The 16551-nt window shown below is 29.8% G+C and overlaps 1 protein-coding gene across 1 annotated transcript; it reads left to right on the forward strand.

Moving 5' to 3' along the window:
• The first annotated feature begins 13490 nt into the window (after positions 1-13490).
• On the forward strand, positions 13491-14962 carry LOC118051857 (peroxisome biogenesis protein 7). The gene has a single exon (XM_035062600.2). It carries the CDS (start codon positions 13738-13740, stop codon positions 14692-14694), a length of 957 nt encoding a protein of 318 aa, XP_034918491.1. The 5' UTR covers positions 13491-13737; the 3' UTR covers positions 14695-14962.
• The last annotated feature ends 1589 nt before the right edge of the window (positions 14963-16551 follow it).

Consider the following 16551-nt stretch of genomic DNA (forward strand, 5'->3'; position numbering starts at 1 on the left):
CATTTTTTCCTCGGTGAATTACGGTTGAAAATCAAGGAATGAAAAAAAATAGAAATATGACATGTCAGTATTACAAATGAAATTACTAATGAAATATAATTGTCACTAATATTCATCGGTAATATTTAAGTTATAACCTACGTTTCTTTTTCCTCTTTTTTTTTTTTTGAAAACAATATTTTTCCCCTCATTTTGTCACAAATCCAACTCCTATCATAATAAATCCAGCCACCCCAACACTCAGTATATCATTATTCATGTTCTGGTTCAATTGTTTTTAAAGATTCACCACATAAAACAAGCAAACCTATTTATTTTTTTGTTGTAACCCATTTTATGTAGTATATGTAGTTTGTTTGTTTGTGAGTTTACTTGTTTTATAGCTTTTTTTCTACAAAAATTTATTGTATGAATGTATGATATGTACATGTTAGGGTTTAGTTGAGATTTAAAAAATTATATTTGTTTGTCATTTTATGAAATTGAGTTTGCTTTGTAACTTAGATGTTTATAATGAAATAAATAATGAGTTATTTAATAGGTAAATTTCACATTTTGTCAATTTTATTGTTAAGTTGAAATTTTAGGTAAATTTGGTGGAATTTGATTTTCTTGGAGAAAATTGATAATACTATTTAAATGGATTGAATAATTTTGAATTCAATTAATGTTAACTAATTAATTGGGTACCGATAATTTTTAGTTAACATTATTAATTAAAACATGTTATCATCAATATTTTATATAGGTTTCAAATAGGTAATGGATGATCATTCTTGGATGTATCGAGTTTCTCTCGAATTGTTGTGCAAAATGGATTATTGTAATGAGATTGAGGATTTTATTAATCACGCACTATCTAATTTGAGAAATATTAGTGGAGGCGATATTAGATGTTCATGTAAGAGGTGTAAAAAAAAAATTTCTTGATCTAGATGTTGTTAGATGCATCTTCTACAAAAAATAACAACTTATTTACATGCATTATTTAGGGATTTGTTTAATAAATTGCATACTACTGCTTTGGGTTTCAAGAGTGTTGAAGAATATCATAAGGAGTTAGAGGTTGCCATGATTAGAGCAAATGTTATAGAGGATGAAGAAGTAATAGTGTCCAAGTTTTGAAGTAGGTTGAATAAAGACATAGTTAATGTAGTGGAATTACAACCTTATATAGGCATAGAGGATTTGGTGCATTTGGCTATTAAAGTGGATAAACATATGAAAACAAAGAGTAGTGCACGACTAGGAGCTTATTTAAGTTGGAAGATGAATTATAGGAGAGAGGGTAATGCACTATCAAAGTCAATAGTGACTTTTAAAGTTGTCAAATCTAGCAACCCAAAGAAGCAAGTTTTGCTACTCAATAAAATTCTAAAAACCAAAGTGCAAACAAAGTGTAATCAAAATATTAGGTGTTTTATGTGCTAAGGATTGGGGCACTATGCAATAAAATGTGTAAATTGAAGAATTGTGATTTTGAGGGAAGATGAAGAGATTGAATCTACTAGTGAGACATCTAATTGTGATGATATGCCACCACTTTTGGATGATAGTGATGTTGAATATGCACATGAAGGGCAAGTCATGGTGATAAGGAGAGCTTTGAGTACTCGGGTTAAAGAAGATGATGTGAAGCAATAAAGGGAGAACATTTTCCATATTAGATGTTGCATCCAAAATAAGGTATGCAGTATGATAATTGATAGTGGTAGTTGTACTAATATTGCTAGTGCAACTTTATTATCCTCATGAAGTCAACTTTAACCCATGTATCTTGAATAAGTCCATTAAGAGTTTTTCTGAATTTCTTAGCCCTAAACCTTATCACTAGACCAATTGGAACCTCCAATAGATCTTTTGGTGTTGCTTCAATCACATCATAAACTAGCTTTATATATAAAGTAAACTAATTTTTATAAGGTTTCACCATTAATTAATTTAGATTGATAGATGCTTAGAACTTTTTGACTTTTATGACTTTTATGTGATTTTTTGCTTTTGACACGTACATACAAGAAGCTTATTAGCATTTTTGTTCACAAATAGCAATGTCAAAAAAAAAAAAAGACTCCATTTGATATAGACTGTAATAACCTAATTTTAGGTTTTTCTAAAATTACCTTTTTCTATTTAAAATTCAAAAAAAAAAAAAAAACCAGATAGCTTTTTAAATTGTGTAAGGTCAAATAAAATGATTATTGAACTTTTTGCATAAAAAAATAAGTTTAAAGACTGGATTAGACTTTAATATGTCAATTTGATTTAATTATAGACTCAATTAAAGTTTTCATTAAATTTAATAATTAATTTGGTTCAAATTAAAATAATTAATTACGTGCAAGAACTTAATTAAACTATTTACGGGTCAAATTAATTTTTTTAGGGATTTAATTGGTGAAAATTAAGTTTGAAAGCTTAATTTGGCTTAACTGAGAAGATTAGAATTTTAGAAGACTAGATTTAATTTTTCCAAACTTAATTAGATGAAATTAGAGATAAAATTACAAGAAAATCAAACTTTAGATGTCAATTAAGGGCTAAATTGAAAAAATTCATAATCAAGGACCTCTTTGTGAAAGGTGTGTGAATTTGGGAACCCAATTCAATTGAAAACAGGAGTGAAATTAAAAAAATTAGAAGTTTGAAGATCAATTAGGGATGAAATTGAAAATATACAAGACTGATGAACAATATGAAAAGGGCATATTGAATTGATTCTTATAATCAAAATTCAATTAAGGACTTAATTTACTAAATTAAAATATTAGAGGCTAAAATTAAAAAGGGGTTAATGATCTAATATAAGTCAACAACCGAAAAATAGCATCATTTCATTTAAATGAAACGATGTATTTTAATGTTGTTTTAACCAAAACGACATGTTTTAAATCAAAACGATATTGTTTTGGTCTGCAAAAGTAAAACGATGATGATGATGATGATGCCAGACAACATGTTGTGTAGCACTGTTTCGTCATCGCCTATCTTTATACTAGAAAAGTTTCTTATGAAGCCACTTTTAGAGGGCATTGAATGTTTCATTTCTCCTTTGAACAACGCAAAAAAAAAAAAATCGTCGTTACTCTCAAACATTGTTCTATGTCCCTGTCCTTTTCTTTACCGGTTTTCAGCCCTGTAGCCATTGCAATAAACAACCAAAACCTCTAACCTGACCAGATTTTACAGTGCTAGTTTTATAATGACAGGTTGTTGGTTTGTAGCCAATGGTTAAGATGATTTCCAAGCAAATCAATGGCAATAAACCATGCCAAAGGAACATCATATGTCCTTCTTTCACCTGTAAACAGGGATGAATTTTGTATAGAGATGACAATGAAAAAATGAAGCAAAAACACCCCATCAAACCCAATTTTAAAGGCGTGTTTGGCATGCCTCATGTTTCTTTAAGAAATAAGGCCTTGTTTGGGTCCTTATGGAATGTTTGTCAAACATGTCCTTAAGGTATTTTTAATGTCTTTAATTGTAGGCTAAGAGTGCATTTGACAAACATACCGTAAGCCTTTTTCTTTAGTTATAATTTGTCCTTATTTTAGGCTCTAGCAAAAAAAAAAAACCCTTAAAATTTCCAAAAAACGAGTGACCAATTTGAGATTTTTGTGGGTCCCTTTTTTTTCTCAATAATTTTTGTCTAATATTGAACTGTAGACATACATTGTAAGATATGGATTCAGTATTAAAAATACCAGATTTTTCTCCAACATTTTAAAAAACAAATTCAAAAAACAATCTCTAATCTCAAAAAACACAAAGATATGTTTTTTTTTTCAAGAATTTCATTTACTATCGGACTGTAAACTCACAATGTAAGATATGGATCCGTACTAAAAATACCTAGTTTTCTCTAAATTCTAAAAAAAATTCAAAAAAAAATGTAAACTTTTTCCTCATTTCAAAACACAAAAACTATGTTTTGTGTTTTCATGCATAAGACCAAATTCTAAATTTTCATGCATATTTTCTAAAAAATAAAATCACATATTTTTCTTGCAAAATAAATATTATAACAAGTTTATGATTATTCATTAGATTTTGCTAAAATATCAAAAATTCCACAATAATTATTTTGTTTAATTAATATTTAGGGTATTAGGATGTTGTATACTTTATTATTTGAGGGTATACAATTGCACTGTAAAGTATACTCCTCATGTATTAAAGATACAAAAATAGAAAATAAATAGGAAGTTAAAATTTTAGCATTAGATCGGTTAGGATCTAACCTGATACGGTATAGATTTTCTCATGAAGAGAGATTTGTCTTGAATCTCATATAAGACCTATAAATAGAAACATGACTTAGAACAACAATTAATCAACAATGTAATTTATCTTAGGTCAGGTCAACTTGAGATAATGCATCTTTCCCTAGCACACCTAATCCTCTTATTCAAACTCATGCAAACAATAAATTTTTTAATAACCATAATATCATATGGTGATTCTCTTAAATTATTATTTTATGATTAAACCCAAAACTTTTTTTTATTTTAATAGATCCATCATTTGACATCATAAATGTCAATACATAGAACCAATATATAGCAATATATATATATATATATATATATATATAAACCACCTCTTTATAGATAATTAAGTTCAAAGATTTTACTTTCTTAGAAAAATTCTACTGCAGTACACGACCACTTTAATTCGGATTTTTTTCCGCTATTAATATGAATAGACTAAACTTACTAAATCCAAAACATCAATATAAAGACTTGCTTTATCATATCAAGATAAAGAAATAGCGATATGCAATGCAATTTCAAATAAAAAGAAGAGTTATAATTTTGACTATTTTTTTAAGATTTGGACCCCATTTGCAATCACAAAAACATATGATTTCTTACTATATGATAATTTTTGGTAAGGGGAAGGATCAATATGCTTTTATTAAAAAAAAAAAAAAATGGATGTATTTAAAAGTCTTAAAACTTCGGAGATTTCAAACCTTTAAACACATGTCTAGGTCTATATGGTTCCATGATAAATTTTTATTCTCAAATGAGTAAGAAAAAGTGAAGTGTTGGGGTTTTTTTTTATGAAGAAATTCTTAAAATTCAAAATTTCATCATTTTGGTGAGGAGAAATAATGCAAAAAAAAAAAAACAAAAAAAAACATCAAGTCCTGTCCAAAAATCAATCTTAATGTTGCCAACAAAATAAAATAAAACCTTTAAGTCATATATTATAAGAAAATCATTACGTCAGAAATAAAAGAAGTTGACGTCAAATAATTTTATATGAAAGTGTGTCCAGAATTTTACTCAAAATAAAATCAAAAGTGGATATTGACCCAAGTATGAGAGTCAAATAAAAAAAAAATGCTGGCAAGCCTACTCTGGACTAAGACAGCCGAAGAAGGCCGAAAGGACATGCACTACTCTTGGTCCTTGTACCTTCAATTATCCCCTTAACAAATTAAGGAAGGTACTTATGTTTTACTGTCAAGAAAATATGTTTCTTTCTTTAATGTTTTGGATTCCAATCACGAAAAATTTACTAAATTTTTATAAATTTACAATGTTGATATGAAAATTATATATTTAATGATTGTTAAAAAAAACGGTTTAGTTTATATTGGCACGGAAATTTATTTAAAAATATTTTTTTAGTATTTATCATATGAAAAAAGATTTAAAAAATCACATTAAAAAGTTATGTGAAAAATCGATATTAATATTGTTATTAAACCATGCATCACTTATGTAGTGTTTTAGATATGTATTAGGATATTGCTCACGCTTTGTCGTGGCTGAATCAAAAGTCAATTATTGCATTAAAAAACTGAGAATATTGTTATTTTTTTATGCATGTGATAAGATATCTAAAATGAGGATAAAACACTTAACTAGTATACCAAATCAAACTAACCAGCCACTTATATGTATTAATAAATATAAGAAAAAAGTTGGTATAGCTTGTTCGACTTAGTAGATCAAGAGCAAACTAGTCATCCTATTTAAATGGTGATGTGGTTTTAAAGAAATTTCATGCTGCTATCATTTTAATCTTTATCCAAACCAAGCTTAAACGTGAAATAACGGACTTTCAAAAAATTAAATTGTAAAAAAAATATATAGAGAGAGTTAAATGAAAAGATGATGACACATTACACTGACCCAAGTTAACATGAGAAAATTACAACTTGGATAATGAACATGACCACAATGAGATAACCCGGTTGGACAATTTATACCTTTTCTTTTCCTTTCTTTATTCTCTTTCTGGTTGAGCCTTGATTAGGTCTTAATTGACCTCGGGTTGGATTGACTTGAAACTAAATTGAAGAGTTATAAGAGAATTAGATATGAAATTTAAGAAATAAATAAATGTTGAAGGATAAAACTGAAAAAACATGAGCATAAAGCAAGGGGAAAAAATAAGCAAACTCGAGCGAATCTTCTAAATCTAGGTTAATTTTACAAACACACAACCCATGAGATTCTAGACCTAGATTTAACTAAGAAATTCAATTCTCAACCAATTTAATATTAAAGGATTAAAAAAAACTATTTAAATCTAAACAATTTGCTAAAGTAAAACTAATAGAAATTAAAATAATAAGGACCAAATTTGACATAAAAATCAAATGTTAAGGAATAAAAATCAAAAACAAATTCAATTAAGAAAAGGATTCAAACCAAAATAAATAGCAATTAAAACAATAAGAGCCAAATTTGACAGACAAAAAATTAAAGGATAAATTTTTTTTAAAAAAAATCAAATCTATAAATAATTTCAAATCAAACAAATAATAATTAAAATAATTAGGATAAAATTTGAAGATAAAAAAAAAATTAAAGGGTTACTTTGAAAATTTAAAGGTTTAGACATGGAAATCAAGAAGGAGAGACAAAAAGGCTATCGAGATAATTTGAATGGCACTCTATGAGCCATTGTTTGGCTACCAAATGCCTCCTCAAGCGCTGCTCGAATAATGTAGAGATGCTCTATGTGGTAGCTATTTTTAAAAAATATATATTTATATTTATTAAAAAAATCAAATTTCTCTCATTCAGATTAATTATAACTAAGAAAAACCATGACAAAAATACAAAAAAATCCATTGTATGTTAATTAAAGAAAATTTTATTCTTAGGATAATTTAGTTATTTTAGTGTGCTTTAAAAAGTAAAAAGTCTAAAAAGCCCATAGATATTATATTTAAATTATTTTTTTAAGGATGTTTTAGTTATCTCACAATGTTTAAAAAAATGAAAAAGACATATCTATCCCTAATCAAATTGATGACTAGTGAGTGATGCATAAAGACTAAATTACACCTCATCAGTAAGGCCATTGATTTTTTTGGGAAGGGTAAAATAATAATTTCATTATTATTTTACATAGTGTTATGTGTTTAGGGACAACAAGTTTGCTCGTGTTTTAGCTTTTTATTATAAGGGAAGAAAAAATAATGCTAACAAATATCAAAGGATAGCGAGGTAGTTCAACACATTGTATTAGTCAAATGAAGCAATTATTAATCATTATTTTCCTTCAATTTAGGCCTTTGTGATGTTCAGGTTGGTTTTTAACCATGTTTCCATGATAGTTTTTAAAAAACAAAAAAAAATTGAAAATATTAGAAATGTGACAATATAGAAAAAACACACAATTAAGTGCATTTAGTGATCCATTATAATTTTTATGGATATTCCATTAATTGGTGCTTTGTAGATGCTTAACTTCCATTAATACTTAATGGAAGTTTATATTCATTAGATCACTTGTTTTTTTAACTTTCAGTCTTACCTTTGCTTCTTTTTAGCAATATTTTTTACAACTCTTTCCATAAATACACAAGTATAATTTCTTACAATTTTATCTCCTTGCACACACATTAATAGATGATAACACTTGTTCTTTGTATTCACTCCTGCCTTTGATCTTTCTAACATCATTGTGATATTTTTACAAACAACATATCACACACCCTTTTATACAATATATTTCTTTTTGTGTTTTATTAACTTAAATATCAGAAGATCTCCTACATATAAGAGGATAATACACTCATATTATTCTATTTTTACAATACCTTATTTGTAGTCTTATATACATGTTTTATATTTTATAATAGTTCACTTAACTTGTTTTATGCTTAATAGTGCTACAAAGACACAAAGTGTAATGATATATATTTATCATAATTTTAAGTAAAGCTCTATAAAAAACATATCGGGATGAGTTATTGAAGCTAAAAAGTAAAAATTCTAATTGCATTAGGAATCCAACTTGAATAAGGAATTTTAGTAGGATTAGGATTGGTCAGAGCAAATCCCCCAAACTGGACCTTTATGTACTCTTTAGATCATATCGAGAGTAACAAGTGAAATTTTAAAGTTAGGCTTGAGATTTTTCAACAGAATAATATGAGTTCAACCCAATCTTTTCATTTTGGGATGATGACATAACAACTCATTAATGATATGAAAAGGATATTACATGACCAGAAAACCTCTTTAGAATGTCAAAATCAACATATAAGTCATTAGAATCAAATTAGTGCAACGAACCTTAAAATAGCTTGATTAGAAATCAATTATTAACTACGAAACTTTTCAACCTCCTTACACATATATAACTGATCCTAATTTCTAAAAAATAAAAGGGGGTCATGTTTAGAACATAAAGAAGTAAAGGGATTTTATTGTTTTTAAAATTATTTTTTTAATCATTTTTGTTTTTAATTTTAAGAAGTTAGTACTCTTGGATATTAAATTATCATAATGATTTGTGCTTAAAATTATTTTATATATGATAGTGATACATATATATCTTCTATTTTTATATTATTAAATTTAATAATTGATGATTAAGATTTTGTATGACCTGCAACATATGTTTTTGGTTTTAAATCTGTTACTAGCGATTAGCTTATGATGAATTCATGACTTATTAATTTAAGTAGCAAGAGTATCAAATATCCGAACCTATGTTAAATTATTTGTTACTTGAAAAACATAAGTCTTGATTAAATAAACTCCTTATACATATTTAATTATTATGAATCAATTGCACCTACCTTGCATCAATTAAATATTGCATGCTTAATGAAAATTATTATGTGATTAGAGTTAATTGATGCATGAATGCTAGGTTAACTAAAAAAATATGGATAGGTACAAAAACTTGTTTTTTTATGGTTGATTTATTTATTATCACAAACCATATTAGCAAACATATTTAAATTCAATTATTACGGTTTAATTATCATTAGGGAATACTTCTTAAAAAAAAAATGTTTTACTTTCTATTTTTCTTTACATTATACCAATTTACTTCTTATTTTTCATAAATGATTTCTTTTTCTCTTTTTAGATTTTTAAGTTAATTTTAGTCAGTTTAGATCATAAACAAACCCAATTTTAATTACTCATTTTTTAAATTGCATATTAGTTAATTCCTTCATATTAATATATTTAGTACATCTTAACTTGGTTTGCTTTAATCTAAACTTAAATAGCTTGTCTTAATTAAGTAATTAAGTTCTATTGATTATATCTTTGTGGAACAATACTTTTACTTTTCTATACTATAAATAATTAATTTTAAGAGTTTAGATTTGCATGACTTCAATACTCATTAGGTGACTTGCTTTGCAGGAGAGTGCAAATCAAGTCTAAGGCCTAAATTATATTTCCAAGCTCACTCGTTCGTAAAGGAAAGCCTAAACTCAATTGAATTTTTTTTTTACCTCATGAATGGTTTCATTTGTGGAAACTTGAATAAAAACTTATTCATTCCCATTTTAATTATTATCAAAATACTTTCCATGGCCAGCAAAACTCTAGGACAGAAGGAAAACTGATCTTCTCATTATAGAAACTCTTGTTCCTCTAAATCTTCAGTAACTCACTCATCAAGTACAAGTGCTCAACAATGTTATTTTATTCATATAAGAACAATTTCACTCTTTCATTTTCTAAATAGAAAATACATTACCCAACTCCATTATATGCACCAAATGCACAAAGAAAACCTCAATTTCATAAAGAAATTGAATAAAACAACAATCAAAGTAGGCATGATATGCCTACTTTGCGAAGGAGTTGCTCTCACTATGAAGGACACTCCTCAACAAGTCCTAACCATACACATGACTATCTCCATTAATCATATCATGAGTCGTGTTCTTATTCTCTTCGTAGTAAAAGAGCTAGACGTGAGGCTGCATTAATTCCTGGGAATTAGAATTAGAATGGACATTGTGATAAACTAATTTTGGATCTTCTAAAATTATTTGCATATTATTCTTTATTTCATAAAAAGCAACAGGAGTCTCTTCCCAGCTGTGCAACAACGGCTAAGTCTTGGTATTCAGCATCAATCTAAAGGAAATCCCGAGATTTTCATTATAGCTGCACTGATAAAGTACCAGCAACACCTGGAAGCAAAGGAACCGTGTTGCAGAGGAGTGACACGCCAGTGCTACCACCAGCAACTCAAGCGACTTTGGCCCAGTTATGACTCCATACTGTGTCGTTTAGGAAAAGACCATGAATAAGGTTGTAATATTTGTTGGCTTGAAATGCTTGCTCCTGGGTTTATTTTTTTCTGGGTTTAGACATGAATACTGAATGAACATTTAAAGGGGCTGTGATTTTTGTCATGAAGTTTTGGGTTTGGATCCTTTGTCATGTTTAAAATTATATCTGTAATGTTTATGGGTATGGGCTGTTAGTTTAAATGGTTACGAGCTGGGCTTTTCTTTTTAGATGGATTGCATGTCTTCGGCCAGATGCTAGGGGTTTCTGTTTTAGGCTTTGAACCAAGTAGTGGGCCCAGCTCAACTTGAGCCCATCCATATGAATGGATTAGAATTGAGCCCAGCCTGTTGGATGGGCTGGATCCTCCAAAATTTAACACCATGTTCGTCCTGACAGAATTTTTTAAGTTGTTAAACATGTCCTAATATATTTTTAACAGTTTTATTTTATTGATTTTCTTGTTTTCTCAAATAAGCCACAAATAATTCCCAAAAAAATTCTAAAAAAATTTAGGGACCATTTTGAAATTATTTGTGGGTCTCTTGTTTTTTGCAACAATTTCACTTAAAATCAGGTTATAGAATTATATTGTAAAATAAAGACCAAATATTAAAAATATCTTCTTTTCTTTGAAATCTCAAAAAAAAATAAAGATTCAAAGATTCAAAACAAAAAAAAAAATTTATTTCAAAAACATGAAAATATATATATTTTTGTGTGTATAAGGCCAAATCTCTCAAAAATAAAAAAAAAATTATATTTGCATAAATAATAAATTATACATTGGCATGATTTAGCATCTTTAAACACCAAAATTCAAGAAAAATAGTTTTGTTGATATTTTAGCATGTATTTTTGGATTTAATAACTAGTTTACTAAAGCCATGCAAACTTGACCTATTTTTCAAAAATATTACAAATTTATTTATTTATTTATTATCATTTAAGATTATAAACTTATATGTAAGATTTATTCTTGATATTAAAAAAACACTTTCTTTATTTTTATTTTTTAGACGTTAGAGTGGTTAGGTTTAATCCATAAAGTTGTAGTCCATTGTATTAATATGGATCGACTTTGACCAATAAATAGATCAACAGTTAGAAAATACATACAATACCTTAGTTTCTTTTAGACAAATAAAAAATACAATTTACCTTAAATAAAACGTACTAAGAGTAATAGATCTTTTCTATAAACAATCAATCGTTTTATCCAAATTCTAAAAGCAATTATGGTTCATAGTAATCGGAATATTAGGTGATGACTCCACTCATTTTTATTGATAAGAAACAAGAATTCCTTATTTTTTCCATTCATCACCACAAAGATTACGATTCGAGAGGATGATTATTGCGATGCTGCACATGCGTGACAAACATCATCCCCTTTAGGTAGGATACTCTCCACTTTGTCATAAGAGTGTTGCACACTAACCTCTTTAAAAATTATATCGCCTTGAAGGCTAAATTGAATAACTATCATGGCCTTTTAAATCTAGAAAACACATAAAAAATGTTAGCAGTATCCTAAAGCTTGTGACATAAAAGATTGATGTTATGTACAAAAGTTTTCTTATAACTTTTCATGAATTTTTCAAGATATGGTATCATAACCTTGAACTCGGCTTCATTCTTAACCTTCATATTTATGTGAAGCTCATCTTTTATTTTAGTACATTCCAACAAAAAAGAGCATAATAAAGCTTTTCTCTATCACCTAATAAAAAAATGAAAGCACTAGAACATATCTTAAGTAATTCAATGAAGAATGCTAAATGCGAAAAACCTATTTGAATGTACTGCCAATGAAGTCCTAATATGTGGAGTCTATAACTACTCTTAATGGAACACATGTACACTCTCTAAAAAAAATCAAATCATCTAGTAAATGGTCCAGTAGTAAGAATTTGAAACTAAGAGATTTGCTCTCCTTGTGGTCTCAGATTCGAGCCATGTGGTTGATAATATGATGGCTAGTAGAGGATTACATGGTCGTTAATTTAAAGGCTTATGTGATTAGTCAAAATGTGCGTAAATTGACTCAGACACTCACATTAATAATAATAAAAAAAATCTTACTACCATGAAAAAAGTACAAAAAAACTATATTTGAGTGGAGGAAGACAATATGACTAGGCAAGGTCATCTTTATTTATACATTACAGAATCTTTACAATGTCATTAATCTCCTACTAGAATAACTAAGAAAAACATCAAAGGGTACATTCATGTTCACCTAATGCCTTTTAAGCTCTTGACCATATCTCTCATCACCATATATACTAGGATATTAACTATAATTAAAAAAAAAAAAAACTATGTGAAATACTCACCTTCAATAAAAAAAAATGATTTACAATTTAATTAATTTTGTATTACACTTGCCCACATGTTGAACATTATCAAATATTTGCAAATTTATTTAGGTAAGGGAATTGAATTATTTTTTTTCCCAAGACTGAAACGAAAATATAACACAATTTTCAAAACAGGCATATGATGTATATTCAATTTAGAATTTTCAGTGTTAATGATTTTTTAAAAAAAAATACTATAAATCACATAACTTAATATCTTACGAAAGGGTTTAATTAAAAATCAATAACGATGAACATAATATACTCCAAAAGATATAGTTTCAAACTCTTACAAAAATTTTAAGCAAATTAAAGTAATTTGATATAAGTTGATTCAGAATTAAAAGAATTTTTATTTTTATTTTTCCTGTTTCTTTTCTTTTATGTTTTATGTAAATATCAAACTAAGAGATAAAGACATGAGCTTCAATCTAAGGCTTCTCTCTTATTTTATCTTTCTTCAAAATTAAAATCTAGTGTTAATATTTTGAGATTTGTTCATTCTTTTCTATTTATATGGCAAGAGTACCCAGTGATGTTTTTATTAATGTTGCAGAAGTGAGATAGTAAGGGTTGATATTCAAGTATTCACCATGGAACTCAGCGTTAAATAGATTGGATTGGATAAACAAGATAATGCTTTCTCTTTTCTATTTTTTTTTTTTTAAAAAAAAAAAACAGGTGTAGAAGGCCATCATTGGTGATAAGAAATTGAGACCAGAAAGAAAGAAAGATCGAAATCTCATGGCCTTAAAAAACTAGTATAGTTTAGCCCATTTTCTTCTTGTAATCTTACTGTTCACTCACTCCTCCACTCTCGGCTGAAAACAACAGAAATCCCCGTACCACCACCTATGCCAATCTTCAAAACCCCATTCAACGGCTACTCCGTCAAGTTCAGCCCTTTTCACGAATCGCGTCTCGCCGTCGCCACTTCCCAGAACTTCGGAATCCTCGGAAATGGCCGTCTTCACGTTCTATCCCTGCCTCCTACTCCCTCCTCCCCACTCACCGAACTCATCTCCTTCGATACTGCTGATGGCATCTACGACCTTGCCTGGTCTGAATCCCACGATTCCCTCTTAATCGCCGCTGTGGCCGATGGCTCTGTCAAGCTCTACGACACCGCCTTACCCCCAACACAAAACCCGCTTCGCTCCCTCCAGGAGCACACGCGTGAAGTCCACTCCGTCGACTACAACCCCACTCGCCGCGATTCTTTCATCACCTCTTCCTGGGATGATACCATTAAATTATGGACCCTTGACAGGCCGGCGAGCATTCGTACGTTTAAAGAACACGCGTACTGTGTTTATTCTGCTGCGTGGAACCCTAGGCATACGGATGTTTTTGCATCTGCTTCAGGGGATTGTACTGTGCGAATCTGGGACGTGCGTGAGCCTGGAAGTACGATGATAATTCCAGGTCATGATTTTGAGATTTTGTGTTGTGATTGGAATAAATATGATGATTGTATTATTGCTACTGCATCGGTGGATAAGAGTATAAGAGTTTGGGATGTGCGGAGTTTTAGAGCTCCGATTTCGGTTTTGAACGGACATGGGTATGCCGTTAGAAAAGTTAAGTTTTCGCCCCATCATAGGAATTTTATGGTTTCCTGTTCTTATGATATGACTGTTTGTATGTGGGACTTTATGGTGGAGGATGCATTGGTTGGGAGGTATGATCATCATACGGAGTTTGCTGTGGGGGTTGATATGAGTGTCCTAGTTGATGGGTTGTTGGCAAGCACAGGGTGGGATGAGTTGGTTTATGTTTGGCAGCATGGGACGGACCCGAGAGCACCTTGACAAAGGGAAGGTTTTTTTTTTTTTTTAAAAAAAAAAAAAATTGTTTCTAACTTGTTCTTTGTTAGAGTTTTGGTATTTTTGAATGGAATTCGTATGTTTAGTAGTAAAAGCATAAATGTGGAAGCTATCTTTGTTGTAATTGTTGTTTATTTATCTTATAGTTGCGATATATGTCTGAATGGATGACATTGTTTAATAATGTGCTAAGCAGCCCTGCATATCAGTTTTAATAACACAAAAAGGTGGTGTAGTTTTCTGCTTTGATGAATTTTGGGGGTTTTATCTTCATTGACATGTTTACATTTAGGAATGTTTCACATGGTTTCAGTGTGAATTTTGACGGATTGAATGTGTGCTGTCATGTCAATTAAAGCATGACTGTTGGAGTCGATCACCCTTCAGTGTACAATAGAAATGAACTGTGCATGAATTGATAAGGCTATTTATCCACCTCTCTATTGTTGCATTAGATGCATTGCCATGACATTGTGTTTGGCTGATTCAACAATCTATATGCATTAAATCCTGGCACTTTACATCAGAGAGGGGGGGGGGGTGTTTTGCTGGCGAGGCAGAGTCATGCTGCAACTCAATTCAATTGGTTTGGAAAACCATTTTTCTTTTCTATCAGGTTTATGGCTTTGATCTGTTGTTATTCTACTTTGATTTTAAGGTGTATCTAGTGGATTTGATTTTACTTTGCAATTTTTTATCATCCTATCTCTTATTTCCTGTGTCCTCGAATAGCACCCTTTTCTTTTAGATAAATATTAATTGCTAACATTCCTCTGTTAGCAAATCTTTGTGTTTCATGTACAGGATTTACAGATCGTGTGTGAGATCAGAAATGAATCTGGGGTTGTTGCCATATTCTTATGTTAAATTTAGGGGTAAATATTTGCATTTGCCATTGCAACTCTTATGCTTTGTGGTTATGTCTGTGCCATTGCTGATAATTCATAACAAAAAGGAGAAGAAAAACGATGAGATTGTGATCGGGCGTCATGTTATATTTAAGTTTGAGTTCTTTTATAAAGAAATTTGATAGTTGAATAGAGTATCAGTGGAGAAAGAGAGAGATATCATTTCTTCTTTACAAAGCAAGACAATGGGTGGATTTGTTCCTGGCACTGAAATGGACCACACCATACCTCCTGAGTATTATGCATCAAGTCTGCTGAGCTCTACTCTTTTTAAGGCAACTGTCTTAGCCTAAGGGATGGTTTAAATCCTATGGAGAGAGAATTGTCTCTATACTAGGGAAAGCCAACTTTTCACATTTTAGCTTCCAATCACTTGGCAAGACGTTGGACTTTTGGTTACGAGATATGTTTATCAAAAAATTTGCAAGTATTTTTATCTTTGACTGTGGCATTTGGAGGGTTTTCCAAGTGATTTCTGGTTAACGGTTGGAAATTCAAACCAACTTTAGTGTGTATTAGGTGAACTGTTTATATAAATAGCTTCCATGTGTTTTTTAGGTATCCAAAAGCATGAAGGGATGATGACTTTTTAAGGCCTGTTGGTAACCAGTGAGTTGTGTTTTGCTTGAAAGCCAACCCAGCTTCAAAGTTGGATCAGTATCTTCCTCCTACTTGACACAATACCCCTCAGACATGTACATGCAGAAGCTCCCTGAAATTGATTTGGAGCAGACCAGTACATATAGAAGCTTTTGTTCACTAAGAGCTGAGAGATGAGGTTGAACGAAACTCGTGTACACTAGCTCATACTGATCGCATTGTAAAATTAACATGCTGTTACAGTTCCTCTTGCCAAAATCTGCTGTGTTCTTGTGTTCTTAATGAGAATATTTGGATGCTGTCTCTCTGCATAGTAGGGATCTGATTAGCAAAG

This window comes from Populus alba, chromosome 11 (assembly GCF_005239225.2).
Source record: "Populus alba chromosome 11, ASM523922v2, whole genome shotgun sequence".
Classification (NCBI taxonomy): Eukaryota; Viridiplantae; Streptophyta; class Magnoliopsida; order Malpighiales; family Salicaceae; genus Populus; species Populus alba.

Bases quoted from the DNA above. Each gene is read 5' to 3' on its own strand.
- LOC118051857 (XM_035062600.2), top strand. From the start codon at position 13,738: ATGCCAATCTTCAAAACCCCATTCAACGGCTACTCCGTCAAGTTCAGC.